At 41.1% G+C, this 15,777-nt stretch overlaps 1 protein-coding gene across 1 annotated transcript; it reads right to left on the reverse strand.

Annotated features, from left to right (window-relative positions):
- Positions 1 to 3,041: 3,041 nt before the first annotated feature.
- Positions 3,042 to 13,769, reverse strand: PGPEP1L (pyroglutamyl-peptidase I like). The gene is given in 6 exon segments (XM_057375316.1): positions 3,042 to 4,055; positions 4,994 to 5,223; positions 5,686 to 5,802; positions 11,941 to 11,993; positions 13,695 to 13,734; positions 13,737 to 13,769. Coding segments are annotated over 6 exon segments (663 nt in total). The 3' UTR covers positions 3,042 to 3,865.
- Between the last annotated feature and the right edge of the window lie 2,008 nt (positions 13,770 to 15,777).

Consider the following 15,777-nt stretch of genomic DNA (forward strand, 5'->3'; position numbering starts at 1 on the left):
GTGCCAGAGGAGGTGGTTTGGTTGCTGTGGTTGCAAGGGAACACGACTCCTGTGCAAACACAGCCATGGCACTGAATCAGATGCTCCTTGGGGGGGTGATAAACSAGAGGCAGCAGCCGAGCACGGTGCAAGGTGTGGAGCCACGCTGTGTGATGCCCCTGCTCCTCCCAGCTGGTGCCAAGTGCTCTCTGGTTCCAGGTGTGGCCGCACTCRTGTTCCTCTTGGTCTCCTAAAACAAAGGAAAGCAAGCCCAGTTTGCCCAGGACAGCTGGTGACCAGAGGGAGCTGCTGCCAGGCCCTCTGGAAACGGCTGAGGGGTGTCCGGTTCAGTTGGAGTCAAAGTGAACAGCACTCTTGTTGGTGTAACTCCATACATATATATCTATTTATACATATATATATCTGCATATGTATATCTATAATATAGATATATATATTTAAACCCTTTTCATTCCATTAGTACAAATAACACTTGTTTCCTGTTATTATTTTGTTTGTCAACCGTGCATTCAATCACTGGGCTGAACAACTTTGGAGGAAGGCGCAAAGGGATCCACTCCTTACTAACCAGTGATAAAGCCAGATATTGCAACTTAACCCATGAGTAGATGTGCAAACAAGGATTGAAGAATGGTGTATAGAAASAACACAAGTGGCCAGGGGTGCTGAAGATACAGAACTCAAGTAGGCAGGAGGGCTTTGAAGGACACCTTATACAGAACTGGTTGCTCAGAGAGCTGAACAGCCTCTGMCRTGGAGCAGCCGGGTCAGTCAGCACMAAGTTTGTGGGGRGACACCTGAAAACAAAGGACATGGCAGTGGGGATTCATAGAGGCACAGGGCTTGGCAGCAGTGTGAGGGACTATCCCGAGCTTCATCTGTGGGATAGCATCAGCGCTCAGCTGTCACAATTCTGCCCGTTGGGTCTTGTGAATAAACCTCTGGACTTTGCAGCTGGAGCAGTAAATTCCTTACCAGGAACGTGACAGTGGCTGGTCAGCGGCCTGTATGGATCTGTCTCACCTACAGTCGGCCTGTTCCGCAAGTACCTTAGGACTTCACTAGTTTGTGTGTGTGCATATGCGTGTGTGTGTGTGCTCATTTATTTTTTTGGGGTATGCCTTCTGTTGATTAGTAACCATTAATTAGCATTTTCAATAGGGCTTTAAGTCCAGTAGATTACGGGTAGTCAGTTGACGAAGATCTGGTTTACAAGAACTAATTAAATGTTTCATTGCATTTTGTAAGTGCATAGAATGATTTTATAAAATGTTTGTAGTTTATAAATGCCTAAAATATAATTTAAGGGCACTTTTCTGTGTCTGTGTGTGGGTGTGTCTGTCAGTGATCAGTTTTTCCATGGTACCAGTTACTAGTTAGCTTTACAATATGCCAAAAAGGAATCGCTGACTGGTCCAATTCATGGCTTTTCCCTCTGCCCCGTCCCGCCCAAGCTTTGTGACCCAGTATACAGTGAGGGAGTAAAGGAGTTGGAAAAATGTTCTGTATCTTCAGTATCCTGGTCTTCCAGAGCCCTCTGGTTGGGGTGGGATCATCGTAGCTGGTCATTTCACTTTACTGTCTAGGGCAGTTACCTCCATGGATGACAGAACCTCACTGGTCGGGCAAACAGAGYGGGGTTTGCTGCTCCCCGGGGCCGCTCGGCTCCTGCGCCACGGTGCCCTCGTGCTCTGAAGGATTCGACTGCCTAAGGGAAAGAGGGAAGATGCTTTTCATAGTTACTATTGAAGAACTCTCTGCAAATTTCTTATCACTTTAAATGTTTGTGTGCAGCCTCTAAAGCTGTTGAGCACCATTGGAAGCTTTGTTGAAATGAGCAAGGCAGGGTCCCTATTTATTGTTATTTAAGAATATTGAAGATCCAACCCCTCTGCTATGGACAGGGACACCTTTTACTTCTGTTTTCTGAACCAGTGAGGTTTGAGATGAAAGGATTGGCCAGAGTTTGTCTACCTCTGGGACAAAAACAAAACTAGAAAGTGCTAAGGAATGGATGCAGTTGCAAATACATTTTCCAGTTTTTCTTGTTTAAATTTTTTTAAGAGAAAATTAAACAATAACATGGCCAATTTATTACATAAAAAGACTTGCTGTGTATAAATTATTCCTAAAGAAATTCCTGTGTTTATATTAAAATGAATCAGTAGATAAAAAAAATTTCAAAATGTTTTTGTATATTCTGTTGTAAGAATTTATTCCTGTTATTGCGATATACTCGGGATTCTTTACATTATGAAAAGAAGAAACTTTGTCTATTTTGAATGGCTGAAGCTAAGGCTCCTTTAGTTTCTCTTACTCTGCTTTTTTCTAGTAGTTTCAGTACTACATGATTTAAGTTAAATAAAAGAATTCTGTATGCATTTGCCTGTTTCTGATTTTGTTGCTCCCTATGCAAAACAAGCACAGGTTAAAAAGCTCACACTAAAGTTGCTCTGGTTTTCCTGTGCCCTTTTTGGCTGCATTTAATTGAGCAACTCTTAGCAGTGGTCAGTAGTGCCATTGTTCAGTTGATATCAAAAGCATTTCATCCAGTGACACCGAGCTTTTGGATCCTTTCTGGCTGAGATCTGAGCAGTTCTGCACGAGACGGTTCCTGTGAATAAGGTGAGCATTGTTAGTTATTTATTTACCTGCACAGCAATCCCCAGATGAGGCATTCAGCCAGCCAGCACCTGGTTATCAGCTTTCTGTAACACTGCAAAAGATGATGGCAAGAAATCCAGCATTATCTTGGCATTCCTGTTTCCTCAGACTCTTGTCATCAGCRTGTATTCTAAAATCAAGGCTTGATGGTGGCCCAAAGCCCCATCAGCTGCCTGTGTTATGTTTGTCTCTTGTCCTTTTTACTGATGGTGCTTGAGAAACAGGCTTTTGTTTCCTCAGGAAATCCCAGGTGTCCAGATGAAGCTGCTGCTGTCCTGTCCTGACTGATTCCATCCTTGTGTCCTGGCAGCAGGATTACAGGGGAGAGCAGGGACATTGCCTGTGTGTAAAGAGGCAGTGCTGTGACACTCCGGCACTTCTGTACGGAGCTTTGGGGTGTGGAGAAGTCTGATCCCGTGTTTTAGAGTGTGGGATCTCCTTTGGTGCCTGTCCTGTAGGTAACATCGTGTGCCCTAACCCTTCCCACAGCTCAGTCCTTCAGGACTGCCTCTCCTGGGACAGGTGARCTGTTGGAATTGCCTTTGGGCTGTGCTCTGTGGAAGGGCTGTGGTGTTTTCCTCTGGGACAGGCACTGAGAATCTGGGGAAGGTGGTGKTTTTGGGTTGAAACCCAAGTTACCAGAGCATTATAGATTCTGCTGGATTCCAGTTTTCTCTGTACTTTGAAGTYACTCTGAGTCAGAGCCCGTTACTGATGTGGAAAGCAGCATCTACAGCAGGTCAATAAGAGAGAAACTTCATGTAGCAGAATCCCCAAGGTTGTTTTTGTTTCTYCCATACCCCTGATTTTTATGGGCTGAACTCTCTGGATTCAGACAGGGGCTGAGGGGGATCTCTCTTACATCCATCCYGTGCTGAGTCCTTAGATCTGTGAGCATCCATCTGGGGTCAGCAAGTCTTTATTCATGTCTTTTTAACCAACAGAAYCAGGATTAAGCATCTAAAATGTTTTACATCCAGTTTCACACTTTCTGAAAGTTGAACGACTTTATTGTTAGCAATATGAACCACCAATCATTTGGTTCTTTCTCTCAAGCCTTTTCTAAGAGATGCAAACGGTTGGTTGGGTTTTGCAAGTAAATATCACTGAAAATAACACAGGCTRTAAAATCCTTTGTGTGTGGGTTTTAAATAATCTTCAGATCTGCTTCATTTAAGAGATAAGGCATTCTAAGAAATGATCATTTTTTTCCTACGTGATCCATCTCTCTTTGTTCCCCACACTGTTCTAACATTGCCAAGATAATGGTCTGTAATGCTTTTCCTAGAAATTCTGCTGTTACTGACTCAGATAATGGAGGGACATGGATGAAAGCAGCTCTTCCACTGCCATAATACAGAGAAGTGTAGTAGGTGTAATCACAGAYGTACCTGCAATATTAAGAACAAAACAAAACCAGAAACTTGAATTAAGGCTCAGTAAACTTTGACTAAATTTAAATATTCTAAGTAGCCAAACCAGATTTGGTTTATGAAGTTATTAAGAACATATTTGCTTAGTGAAGAAAGGAAATGCTGAAATAAACCAAGTTTGAGAAACAAATGTTACTTATCTGATGGTTTGGTTTCTCAGACACCCACCCACAAAGAACTTTAAATTAAAAAAAAAATAAAAATCACAAGATAGGCATTCTTGTGGGGTGGGAAAGGTAACACACCCAGCTGGGAAAATACAAACATGTAACACAGTTTTTGTCTAAGTCACAAAATCTCCCCATCTGGAGAGTTTTTCTCTTATCATTCCACCTTTTAAAATGCAGGTGCAAATCCTGAATTTAAGGGCCAAGATTAGCTGAATTTTATTTTACCAAAACCCCAAAATTACTGTTTTGTTTTCATTTTCAGTGAAGACTAGCATGGTAGAAAATTGCTTCAGTACTACTGGAACACACAATGAGATCACAGAACTGGTTCTAACAGTATCTGTAATTGCTGTTCTACAGTGGATCTATTTACATTTTGTATCCCTCCCAGTTGGGAAAAATAGATTAAAATCTGCTACTAGTTGGTATTGCTTTCAGACTCCCTTAATCGCTGAGGTTTGCTGGGGTTGTTCATCAYGGGGTGTGCTGTGTTGGAGCTTGTTTCATTTGGAATTTACAAATCTATGGAAAAATATCTACTGGCTGTAGTTTTTCAGGAAGGCTGCTTTACATAAAATTTAAATCCATCCCAATTTCATACTTTTGCCCCTCTGAAGACTTGGCTTCCAAGCCATTTTGGTTGGAGATGAGGTCGTGGTGAAGATTCCCCAAGCTGAAATGAGCTGATGGAGTTGTTTCYGTGAACCCCTGATAGGCGATGTTTACCTTCCCGCGTCTCGGGAAAGGATGATATCAATCCCTTCCACTGAGATGTTTTTCCAGAGAGTCTTCATATTAATTGCAGATTCAATCTTTTCTGGGCCATCTAGCACACAGCAGGCACCTTCTGGGTGAAAACCACAAGCATCCCTCTCCTGGTAGCCTTTGTTCTTTCCACACTGCTCCAGGATGATGAGCGCTGTGGCGGACGAAGCCAGGCCAACATGAACTGYAAGCTGGTTTTTCCCACCAGAGTGAATAACAGGAAATCAAAAATGAGACCTTTTTTAAAAAAAACATGTGATGCAGAAGTACCAAGCATTATGTGAATTACTGGTTTCAAGGTGGGGAGCCTTGCTCATGTCTTAAGAAAACTTCGATAAGAGATTACAAATGAGAACCAAATTARGCAGTATTTTTGTTGTGTCTCGTTGGGACTGCAGAGCTGCAGTAGGTTTTTTGCAGTTCATGGTAGATTTTTTTCCTTTCCTTTGTTCAGCATCAGTTCTGCTGTTTAAATGGCACAGGGTTAAATCAGCATGCTAATTAGTKTGTGCTCCAAATTTCAGCTTGGAACCTTGATCACAGTTTCAATAGTCACTTCCAGAGTTGTTTGATGTTTTGCAATACTCTCTTGGAGAGTTTTTTCATTGTGTTCAGGGGAGGGGAGGGAATTGTGTAACTTTGTTATTACCCACCAGTGGCTGAAGAGTTGTCCATATCTTGCAGACCTGCTCCTTTGCTTTTTGGTAAACCACTGGCAGCTGCATGATCTGGAGATTGATGTTTTCACCAAGGCCTCTCTTGGACAGCTCCTGTGTTTACAAAAAAGCCACTGTGGATTTGATGGAGCATTGGATTTCTGACTGTGATAAAGAAATGGGGCTGATTCAACTGAGGAAACACCTGGAAGAGCAACACCTAAGCCCATGGTTCCTGAACATTGGTCTGCAATGAGATTTGTTTTGTGGTTGCTCCCTCTCTTTAACAGGAAGAGATTAAAATGTGCAAAACAGTTTCCTAATGTCACGTCTGTCCATGTGGAGCCATTGTTGTGTTTTCCAAAGAGATGCTCAGTCTCCAGTGGGTGGGAGTGGTAATTGCTTAGGGATTGATCCTTGGGGAAMCATGACACAGCGTCTCTCAGAAAAGCTCCACACTTGAAAGCATCTAAATAGGCTTTACTGTAGGTAAAAGCTATTTCTCTGAAAAATCTGGTAGAAAAACTGCACTGTCAAGAGACAAAACTAAGGAAAATTTGCCTTAAACATGACTTTTTCACTCCAGGGGTACGAGATCTGCTGGCTTGACCAGGTKCAGGTAAGCTGTGCTGGAGATCATTGTCAACATGAAGAAGTCACATCTAGAATGAGTTAAATTTATTTTTTGGCCTAGTAAAAGGAAGTGTCAGTGAGATGTTACTTTTCTGTCAGTTATGTACAGTTGAATTTTCACACAGAACCAATTTTCCCAAAGAAAAAATTATTCCCAGAATGGAGGTGAATGGAACAAAGGCCCCCTTCAAAGCAGCAGGTTGGCCAGGTGGTTGGAAGATGGTCTGGAGAATAAATGTCACATGGAAGTGACTTGAAATTATTTTGTCAGTGGAACAGGGGTAACAAACAAGCCCTAGGTCTCGGTAGAAAGCAGCTGCAGTGGCAGGATGCAAAAGGAGTTCATCTGAGGTGGAAAGCTTTGTCCTGGAAAAGTAAAATAGTAGTTGAAAATCCCTGTTCCATTTGAGTAAACCACTACTAAAAGAGGTACAGGTTAAGATTTTAAGGGGGGCACAGGCAAAAGCAGAGGTGTCTGATTAGCCCAAGAAACCTGTAACTGTATTCGGTGTCATTGTCTGCTCAGGTTTTCATTTCTCACTCAGGATACCCGTGCGGATGAGGCCCACAGTTCTGGGAAATCTGCCCTTCAATGCTCGCTTCCTATATAAACTGTTCCAATTTTCTTGTCAGCGGAAGCATTGATTAGCTGTGCTCAATAAACTATTTGACACAAGCAAGGAAACAATGCCTGCAGGGAAGTAAACACATTTGGAGAACAGTGCCAGCCTTTTTTCCTGTGGGTGCTGACAGTCTTTGAGAGTCCATTGCATCATCTTGCTGAAGAATGCTGTACTGTGCCTGAGCCTCCACACAAGAAAACCCCAGCTGGTTCACAATTAGCATTTTTTTTCCAAGGCATTTTTAATTTTTTCATTTAATGAGGTTCTTTGTTTTTAACTGTAAAGCWTAGAAGACTCGACTACCCCTAACTTTGGTGCAGAACATGAAGACCCAAAGTCAGCTGTAATGCTGTTCTCTCATGCCACCAGGCAGAAGCACACAGAAATACTTTTGTGCAGGACAAAAGGGAATCTGGCCAATAGCAAAGGGCTGAGAATTTGTGTCAAAGGAAGATGGTTCTCTGTGTCCTAAGCAATTTCAGTGTTGTCAATCATGTGTGCTACTGTGTTTTCTWAGAATCCCAGCCATGGGCTTAACATCCCATTAGACCAGATGCTGTGTAAATATGGAACATAATAAAAAAGGTTGTTCCTTGTCTCAGCCTTAACCAGATTAAATTTTGSATTTAAGGTGGGAGACTGAAGATGGTTAAAGGAGGGTAACTGCACCTGGAAACTAGAGCTCACACTGGTGAGTGTATTCAGTAAACAAGTGCCTGTCCTTTGTAGTTGAAACAGCAAAAGAAATGTCAGAGGAGGAGAAGAGTTTTGGAGGACTGTTTTGTGGGAAAAATGGTTTGAAAGAAAACATGAAGATTCTTTTTTGGGACATTCTTCTAGAAGAGCATTATGAGCTGCTGACCTCGAGCTGTTGGTGAGTTGTGGTCATAGTTCTGGTCTACTCCTGTTCCAGGCCAAAGAGAAGGGATTTGCACAGCACTGTACTCAGGTTGGTGCTGGGTGTCACATGGCATGTTGGAAACACTTTGAACTTCTAGAAAACTCCAGAAAATGTCACTTATTTTGCCTGAATTCTCACTAATTTGGGCTGCTGGGAAGGCGGTTACATGTGTTAATTTTGTGAACTGCTTGTGGCGGTGCAGAAAGGAAACCAGAAGTTTTCAGTTGACCCAGACAGACTGCAAGCACATTGCAAACAAAGGTGTTTTGTTTGGCTGGTTAGTGGGGTTTTGTTTATGTGTTTGGTTTGGGTTTTAATTGTTTAGGGTTATTTGTTTGTTTTTTTTGACTAATCCTGCAGATACCTTCTTAAAGCTTCAGGGATGTAAGAAAGTTCCAAAACAGAACTGAAGGCACTAAATTGCAATGTCTTAGTTTCACAGATGATGAAACTAAAGCAGAGAGGGAGAGAGACAGATTAAATGACAAATTTCCAAAGACCACATGGTCAGTGGCAGGATGAAAAGTGCACAGGGAGATCTGATCCTCATCTCCCGASAGCATAGTTCCCAGAAGCAGTTGGAAATGTGACCTGTTCTTTGCACTAACAGTTTAATTACTGTGAATGTTGTCACTCARCTTACATTCGTGCCCTATTAAGTGGGGACTTTGACCTTGATGGTGGACTGCCCTGRTAGGTTATTTTGCTGCCAAGCTGCAGACAGGATTTTCTGGAGGAGACACAGCAACAGGTTTGGATCAAGGGTTGTTAGGTGGGACCATCAATCTGTAGTATGGAATAAATAAATCAGGATCTGGGATTCTGAAGGTTTATGTGGTGCTGCAGAACTAACACATCGTGGTACCTCAGTGTGATCTGTCAGCAAATGCAGAATAAATACCTGGTGGTGTTTTCCTTTAGTGAAAGTGTCCTGCACTTCCAGAGTTAAAAGTGTTGCTGGCAGAGCTTTCGTGCATGTTTTAGGAGGGTATTTCAAGTGAATGAAGTTATGAGAACCATGAAAAGCTTAGTGAGACAGGTTTATGAAAGAGAAGCTSTCTTTCTAGGGCTAGACAACCATGTTGGGCCATGCGATGGTGTCTGTAAAAGCTCTGAMGCATTTCTCCATGACCCTGAATTGACAGGTTCACCTGTGTTTTCAGAATCTTTGGGTCCCCTTTTCCCTGAACACTCGAGGGGTACCTGCTGAAGAACACAATGATGAATGCAAGGCTGATGAGTGCCTTGTGTGAGAGTCTTGTGCTGTATGAGAACTTGGGYCCATGCAAAAACAATGGGATATTCTTCATGCTCTTGGAAAATTATGTCTTAATATTATTAAAGAGGCAATTCASGAATGAATACTCTTTTTAAACCAGCAGAATTAGAGATTTGGAGAGTTTTACTAAMATTTATCATTGGATTCCTGAGGACTTCAAGGAAAATTGAGGTACTCACCAAAATGGTGGTAGTAGTTAATAGCTAATTTGTAAGAGAAACAATATTTTCCTGAGTGCCCAATTAGGACACAGAAGGGATGTAGCTGTTGGAATGGGCTGTGTGTTCACTGGATCAATCTCTGATCCTCCCTACAGCAAGAAAAGAATTTCAGGAGARCAGCTGATCCCATCAATGGCATCTTGTGGAGGAGCTGGTAACAGGGATTTTAAGGAAGCAGTTGTGCATAAGAGCAAGGATTGCTCACAGAAGRGCAGCCATTGCTCTTTGCTCTTTGGCAAAGGATCCATTTCAAAAGCATGGAGAGTGAGGCTATGCTTTGGGATCAGGACACTGAACTGTTTAATGTATTTTTACAGGATTTCAGATGCTTTTGGCATGAGCACCYTTCTGGGATGTGAACTTTTAAGATTGCATGGATCAGCACTACATCATCACTGAGGGTGCCGTGGTATCCAGGCTTTTGATAAGCACCTACTTAATTTTGGGATGACMATTAGGATAGTTCTGGGTAATGCTACAAAGTCATTAAGGCTGACCAGTCATATTTAGTAGCTCTGTTCTGGCTGCTCAGCATGCTCCTGAGGATGAATTTCAGTGCACACTTGCATGGTTCACAGCAAAGACACTTGGCAGGAGGGTTTTATGTCACTCCAGTGATCCATGCAGGTACCCCAAGCCAAGACAGGATTACTTCCAGATGTAAATACTAAATTTTGCTATCTTTAATATATGTGCATAAGCTTCCTGAAGACCATAGGGCTACTCCTATGAATGAGGCCAATGGAACAATACTATGAGATTGCTATTTAGTGTAGAGAAGCATATCAAAATTCAAAGTACTTCCAGATTTGCAGCAAATGTCTCTGAATTGCCTAAATTAACCACCTTTGCCAAGGAATAGGAAACCAAAGCAGCATCCCCAGTCTGAATACAAATTAATTCCACATAGAGAGTGCCACATCAGAGGGAAATGGATTTGTTCTCCTCCATACACAAGGACTGACATCTGTTTTGTTATGGAATGCTGTGGCCCTTGTTATGTAACTCCCTGGCGTAGCCAGCTCATGGCATTGTTACAGAAAACTCGTCCCATCGGTGCGTTCTCGCTTGAGGCTGTTTTGCTTGCAGATAAAGAGCATTCTCTATTTTCAGCCAGAAGAGGATGATCTTGCACCCAAAATTAGAACCAATAGGAATCAGGAAATAATGAGCAAGAACASAGTCAACTGACAAATATTTGTGGTTTACGGCACATGTCAAGTTAGAGTCAAGATAATTTATGGGTCTCCTGTCATGACTGGGGTGTGGAAAGGTATCACAGAAGTGTTTTTGTTTCTTGTTAACCTACAGGGATAACATCCCTTATGACTTGGAGGAGGCAATAGGTTTATTCTACTGAACACCAAGCTGCACTCAGCATTCTTCACCCAACAAAGCTAGAATAGAAAAGATGTATGTGTTGGAGTTGCTACAGCTTTGGTCTTTGAAAAAACATACTGGCTCCTTGTTTTTCAATCACCTTGGCTTGAGTGCACTTCATTTTCAAAACAGATATTCAGTAGCTGTCACCAAGATTTGTACTATGGTTATAGTCCTGTAGAGCCATCACCTTTCTGTTATTACGAATACTTTTCTATAGCTGCCTTTCTCATTTCAGTGTCCAAAAGAATTAAAAAATGTATGGACTTGTTTCAGTCTTCATAACAGAACACAGTCCCCTTGGTTTGTTTTACGCATCCTGCTCTCCAGTTTTACTAGTGTTATCTGTCATTTCTCGCACATTTTGGACCAAKGCTCCAGTTCAATTTAACTACTTTGACTGTTTCCCCACTTGTTTCAGGTTTCATCGTGTAACCTTCTTTATACCTTGGGATTGCTAAAAACTTATGTGACAGAATTTCTCACAATAACTCTGTTCATAGGTACCTGCTGAGAGTAACTGAACTCCAGGAAAGGCCATTGTCCATGACAYGGAGAATGAATCAGTCAATGCTAAAAGCCAGGTATCCAAACCATGTCTTTATCCTCCTGCTAAATTTGTTCTAATATACCRATTTAGGAAGCAAACAAGAATTTTCAAGACTCCATCTGAGCCTTGTTACTGCTAGCCAAGGTATATGGAGGGAMAAAGCCTCTGAATGACCTTGTTTTCAATGTGACTGTGGACCTCACTGTCGTTTGAAAGTGGAAGGCGAGGCTGAAATGTGAACACAGATTTAGAGCTGGCACGGTTTAGGTTCTGTATTCCTGAAGCAGGCAGTGAGATGTCAATAGGCTACACTTGTGTGAGAAGGAAATCACCTCACACAGACATTTTAAAATGAACTTTGTTAGGAGAGATGATCTGTTTACTGAAGACAGATGTGCCACATACACTAGTTGTAGAGAAGGCACCTTAGATAAAAAAAAAATAAATCTGTAAACAAGGAATAATATTTTTAAGTGCTTAAATAGCACCAAAAAATAATGCAAGTAAAATAATATTTCACTTCTTCATTATCCTCTTTATTCCATGTTGGGAGTCTGCTCCATGAGGCAMAATTGTGTTTAGTGAGTATGGAAAACCTAAAATCAGTTTGTGTTGGGATCTATAAAAGTAAAATGCCTCCCGTTTTTTTTTTTTTTTATGCTTACCTTCACTGCTTCCCAGCTAGAATTAACCAGGTATTGTCTGAAGGGACCAAAACCTGAAAAGAAAGGAAATTGTTTTTAACCTGTGCTTACTCTGCAATTGCAGATTATGTGCTGACATGTCTGCACACACATATTTGTCCTCCATCTTCATATTTTTGCTTATGGAAGTTGAGTTTTTAAGATGGGATTCAGCCTTTATAACACTTAAGGGAATATGATTTTCTTTTGTATATTCACTGATAAAAGAACTAATCCTGCAATCTTCATTCATGTCAAGGCTTTCCTATGAGAGAGCCTTAACTGAAACTGGTAAATGTAGTGGAACCAATAGGACAGATCATGTAAATGATGATTTTRGGGAAGGATCATCATCCATAGAAATACTACTACTAAAAGTTATAGTATTAATTACTCCCAGGTCACAGTTATCATCATTCTTATTGTTAAAGCTCATGAAGATGGACATATGCATACTTAATRAAAATGTTTGAAAGATTAAAATATATTTAACTTGTAATTTATTTTAATCCCGAGTAATGAAAACTTAAGAGTTTTTTATCATAGCAAATGAGCTTTTTTTGTGATGCTGGGGAAAATGTCTTCTTTCATTTTTCCTCCCCAGGAAAAGGGAAAACACGTAGATTCCAAAGCATTACATTCAATTTTATGCATCTTCTTTTGTGAAGGACTTTTTTTCTTTTAATAAAAACAAACAAAAAAACCCCCTAATTTTGAGCAGATGGGCATTTTGTCATTAAAAGGTTTGATGGAAAACTCCCACTATCTTTATTAATCTCAATTCCTGTTCTCAATCCAGAGTGTTGTCAAGTCCTAGATTCTGGGTGTCAGGAAAATGAGTTTGGGAAAAGGTTTCAATGCTATAACTCTTAAATATTTAAAATCCTTAAATGGACAAATAAATACTTGACAGCATGTGATTGCTATTTTGCACAGTGAAAGCTACTTGTATGTAGAGACAATTAAGCCTAAATGCAGGCTTGTGACCGCTTAATTAGTGCTAGACTTCAACCATTTCTTAATTTGTTAATACTTATTTCATAACTGCTCCATCTTTTCTCTTTAATGTTATGAAAAGCCTGATTGTGCTAGTATTTTTGACAATGTTTTCTCCAGGTTTGAGTTTCTGCTATGGGGAGGGAACAAGGAAAATGGTGCTTATTTCACACTGACAGGGAACATAAAACCCCATTAGTCCCACTCTGCTTTGAGAACAAAATCAGGGTGACAGATGCTCTATTTTGGAGCTGTAGTTGTACAAATTTCTGTACCTATGTGTGCAGAACTGCAGAATTATAACGAAGTTGTTAAATAGCTCACAATGAAACACATGTGTCAGTGGTGGCCCTAAGAAGGTACTGCTTGGATAAAATCATCCCACAAAAAATGACTACGAGAGAGTTTTACTGCAATACCTGCAGCAATGTGGAGAGGTAACTGGCTGAATGTTATTGGGCACCACAGAATAAACTGGGCTCCCTGCCAGCAGGTTTATATTCTGAGCAGGTGAAAATGTGACAGAGACATGCTGTGATAATCTCTGCAGTAGGTTAAAGATGCACTTACGTCTTAACTAGTCTAAAACTTTTTGAACAAGTAGATTTCTCGACATAAATGGTGATCTAAAGGGAGGAAAAAACGGACAGGGTGCTAAGAAATGTTCCCAACAAGGGTATGTGCCATAAATATCATAGGAGAGAACCAGACTGTCAGGCTTTTAGGAGGGCAGCAAATACCTCTTGCCCTCTGCTGCACTCCCATCCAGCTCATCTGCAGTTACGTCTGGAGTAAGCCAGACTAGTTCTGCCCATCTTGCAGCTATTTAAAAAAAAAAAAAAAAAAAAAAAGTGTTTAATTGAAAACAGCAAGATGCAAATCTCTTTGATGTAGCTTCACCCTCATTCCTACGTCCTCAGATGACCTGCAGTGGAAAATTATCCAGCAACTCACATGTCAAGATATGTGTAATGATTGCCCTTAGATGAGCCAGTGGCAACAAGAGGAACAGCGAGCAGCAGCATTCCTTAGGAGCTTTMACCTTTTAAAGCTCAGCACTCTCTGAGCTGGTGGTTCTGCCTCTGTGATGCTGCAGTCCTCGGAGCCAGCAAGAGAAACTCCAAATTTGGTCCCTTGTGCTGCATGTTCAGGCATGTTCCTTTGGTGTATTTAAATGGAATGGTTTAGTTTAGCAGTGATGAGGCAGCATCTCCTGTTTAAAACTCCCTTACCTTGCCATGAAACTGAGCCCCTGAAAGTTGCCATGTGCTGCTCTAATTCTGGACACTGACTGTATGACATTGTGATGCAACCTGGTTTTCTTGCTTCTGAGCTTCTTTTGGGTAAGCTTTATCTAATAGTAGCCTGCACTGCCTTGAGCTATGTGGTTTGGATCAGAGAGAATGTCAACAAAGATTAAAACATGGAGAGAATGAACAACAAACCAAACTGGATGGCAGTAAAGAGGGCAGACTGCAGTCTGTTTCCTCTGACATGCATCTGATTTTTCTTAGGAAGGCACAGCAAGTTATTTTCCATTTGGATATGTTAGTATGACCAYTTGCTACTGTTTTTCCCTCCAGGAAACTGTTTATGACWAAGATCAAGCATGCGTGCATACCAWCTCTRGCTCAAAGAATAAAATAAARTATCTTACCAGTCACCACCACAGTGTTGGAATTTGAATCCATGCAATCTAKGCTCCAGAAGGTGGAATCTTGTGTTCTTCCAGCTCCAAACAGTATTATAATTCAGGTATCTGTGGCAAACTTCATTTGGGGCACCTTTTTTCTTCCAACTGTGATGTGTCTGGCTTCACATGACAGGGATGATTTGTGACTCATGTAACTTTTAAAGCAAAAATTATTACGTCTCTATTAAAGATAGAAGTCTGACTGACTGGCTGGCTGGATCTGCCCCAGACTCTTTCCTTTCCCAGGAACGGGGTATTTAGGAAGAACAGGAAAGGCTTAAAGAAATTTCYTGCAAAATATCCATCAATATTTTTCATCGCTTGTTTATGTGCAAGTAAACAGAAAAGTAATTGAATCAGTTTTATCACATCTCTGCGGGTATTCTGGTTTTAGCAGTTGCAATTCMCTTTAATGGTGAGGAATGACAACTACAAAAACTTGTCTGTCCATTTCCACCATTCTTGGATTTTCCTTACTGACTTAAACTCAGGGGTAACTTTGCTSTTCCTCTTCCAAGCACTTATTTGATTAACTACTCTTGATCTTTATCTCAGGCTTGTTATGAAAGAGTCCAAGCACTGTACTTCTTTAAAAATACACACCAATAGGAAARTGTGTGTATTTGCTAAACCAAAACATTTAGTCAGTAATATCCTTTAACAGGCGACATGTTAGAAAATCTCACTCCAATTTGCAAGGYTGGAGGAACTGTAGAAGCTGGGTTATGGCTTGCTGAAACTGGTGAGTTTAATAGCTRGTCTGTCTTCATTAAAGTGGAGCCTGAGAGCCAATGGGGGGGGCCTGAAATCAAAACATATGCACATTGTCACTGCCCAAAACAAAAGCATATGCAAGTTCTCTTGGGAATTATAACTATGTGGGCAGAGGGTTTCACTGGGTCTTGTTTTGAGTAGGAAGTGTATGTGTGTGTGAGAGAGAGGGAGAGGGAGGGAGAGAGGGAGGGGAGAAATATGCTAAGAATAGAAAGCCACTATATCATCTCAAGAGAGCTGGTAATTGTGAGACCTGAAGGAAAAAAAAAAAACTCTGAAGAAATCTCTTGGGTTGGGTGGTGGCTGAATGAGGTTTGGAGCTATGACCTGTGTCTGTCATTTAAATCCTTTTGTGC

Source organism: Malurus melanocephalus, unplaced genomic scaffold, assembly GCF_030028575.1.
Source record: "Malurus melanocephalus ecotype Western Australia unplaced genomic scaffold, MMel_1.1 scaffold_244, whole genome shotgun sequence".
NCBI classification, from domain to species: domain Eukaryota; kingdom Metazoa; phylum Chordata; class Aves; order Passeriformes; family Maluridae; genus Malurus; species Malurus melanocephalus.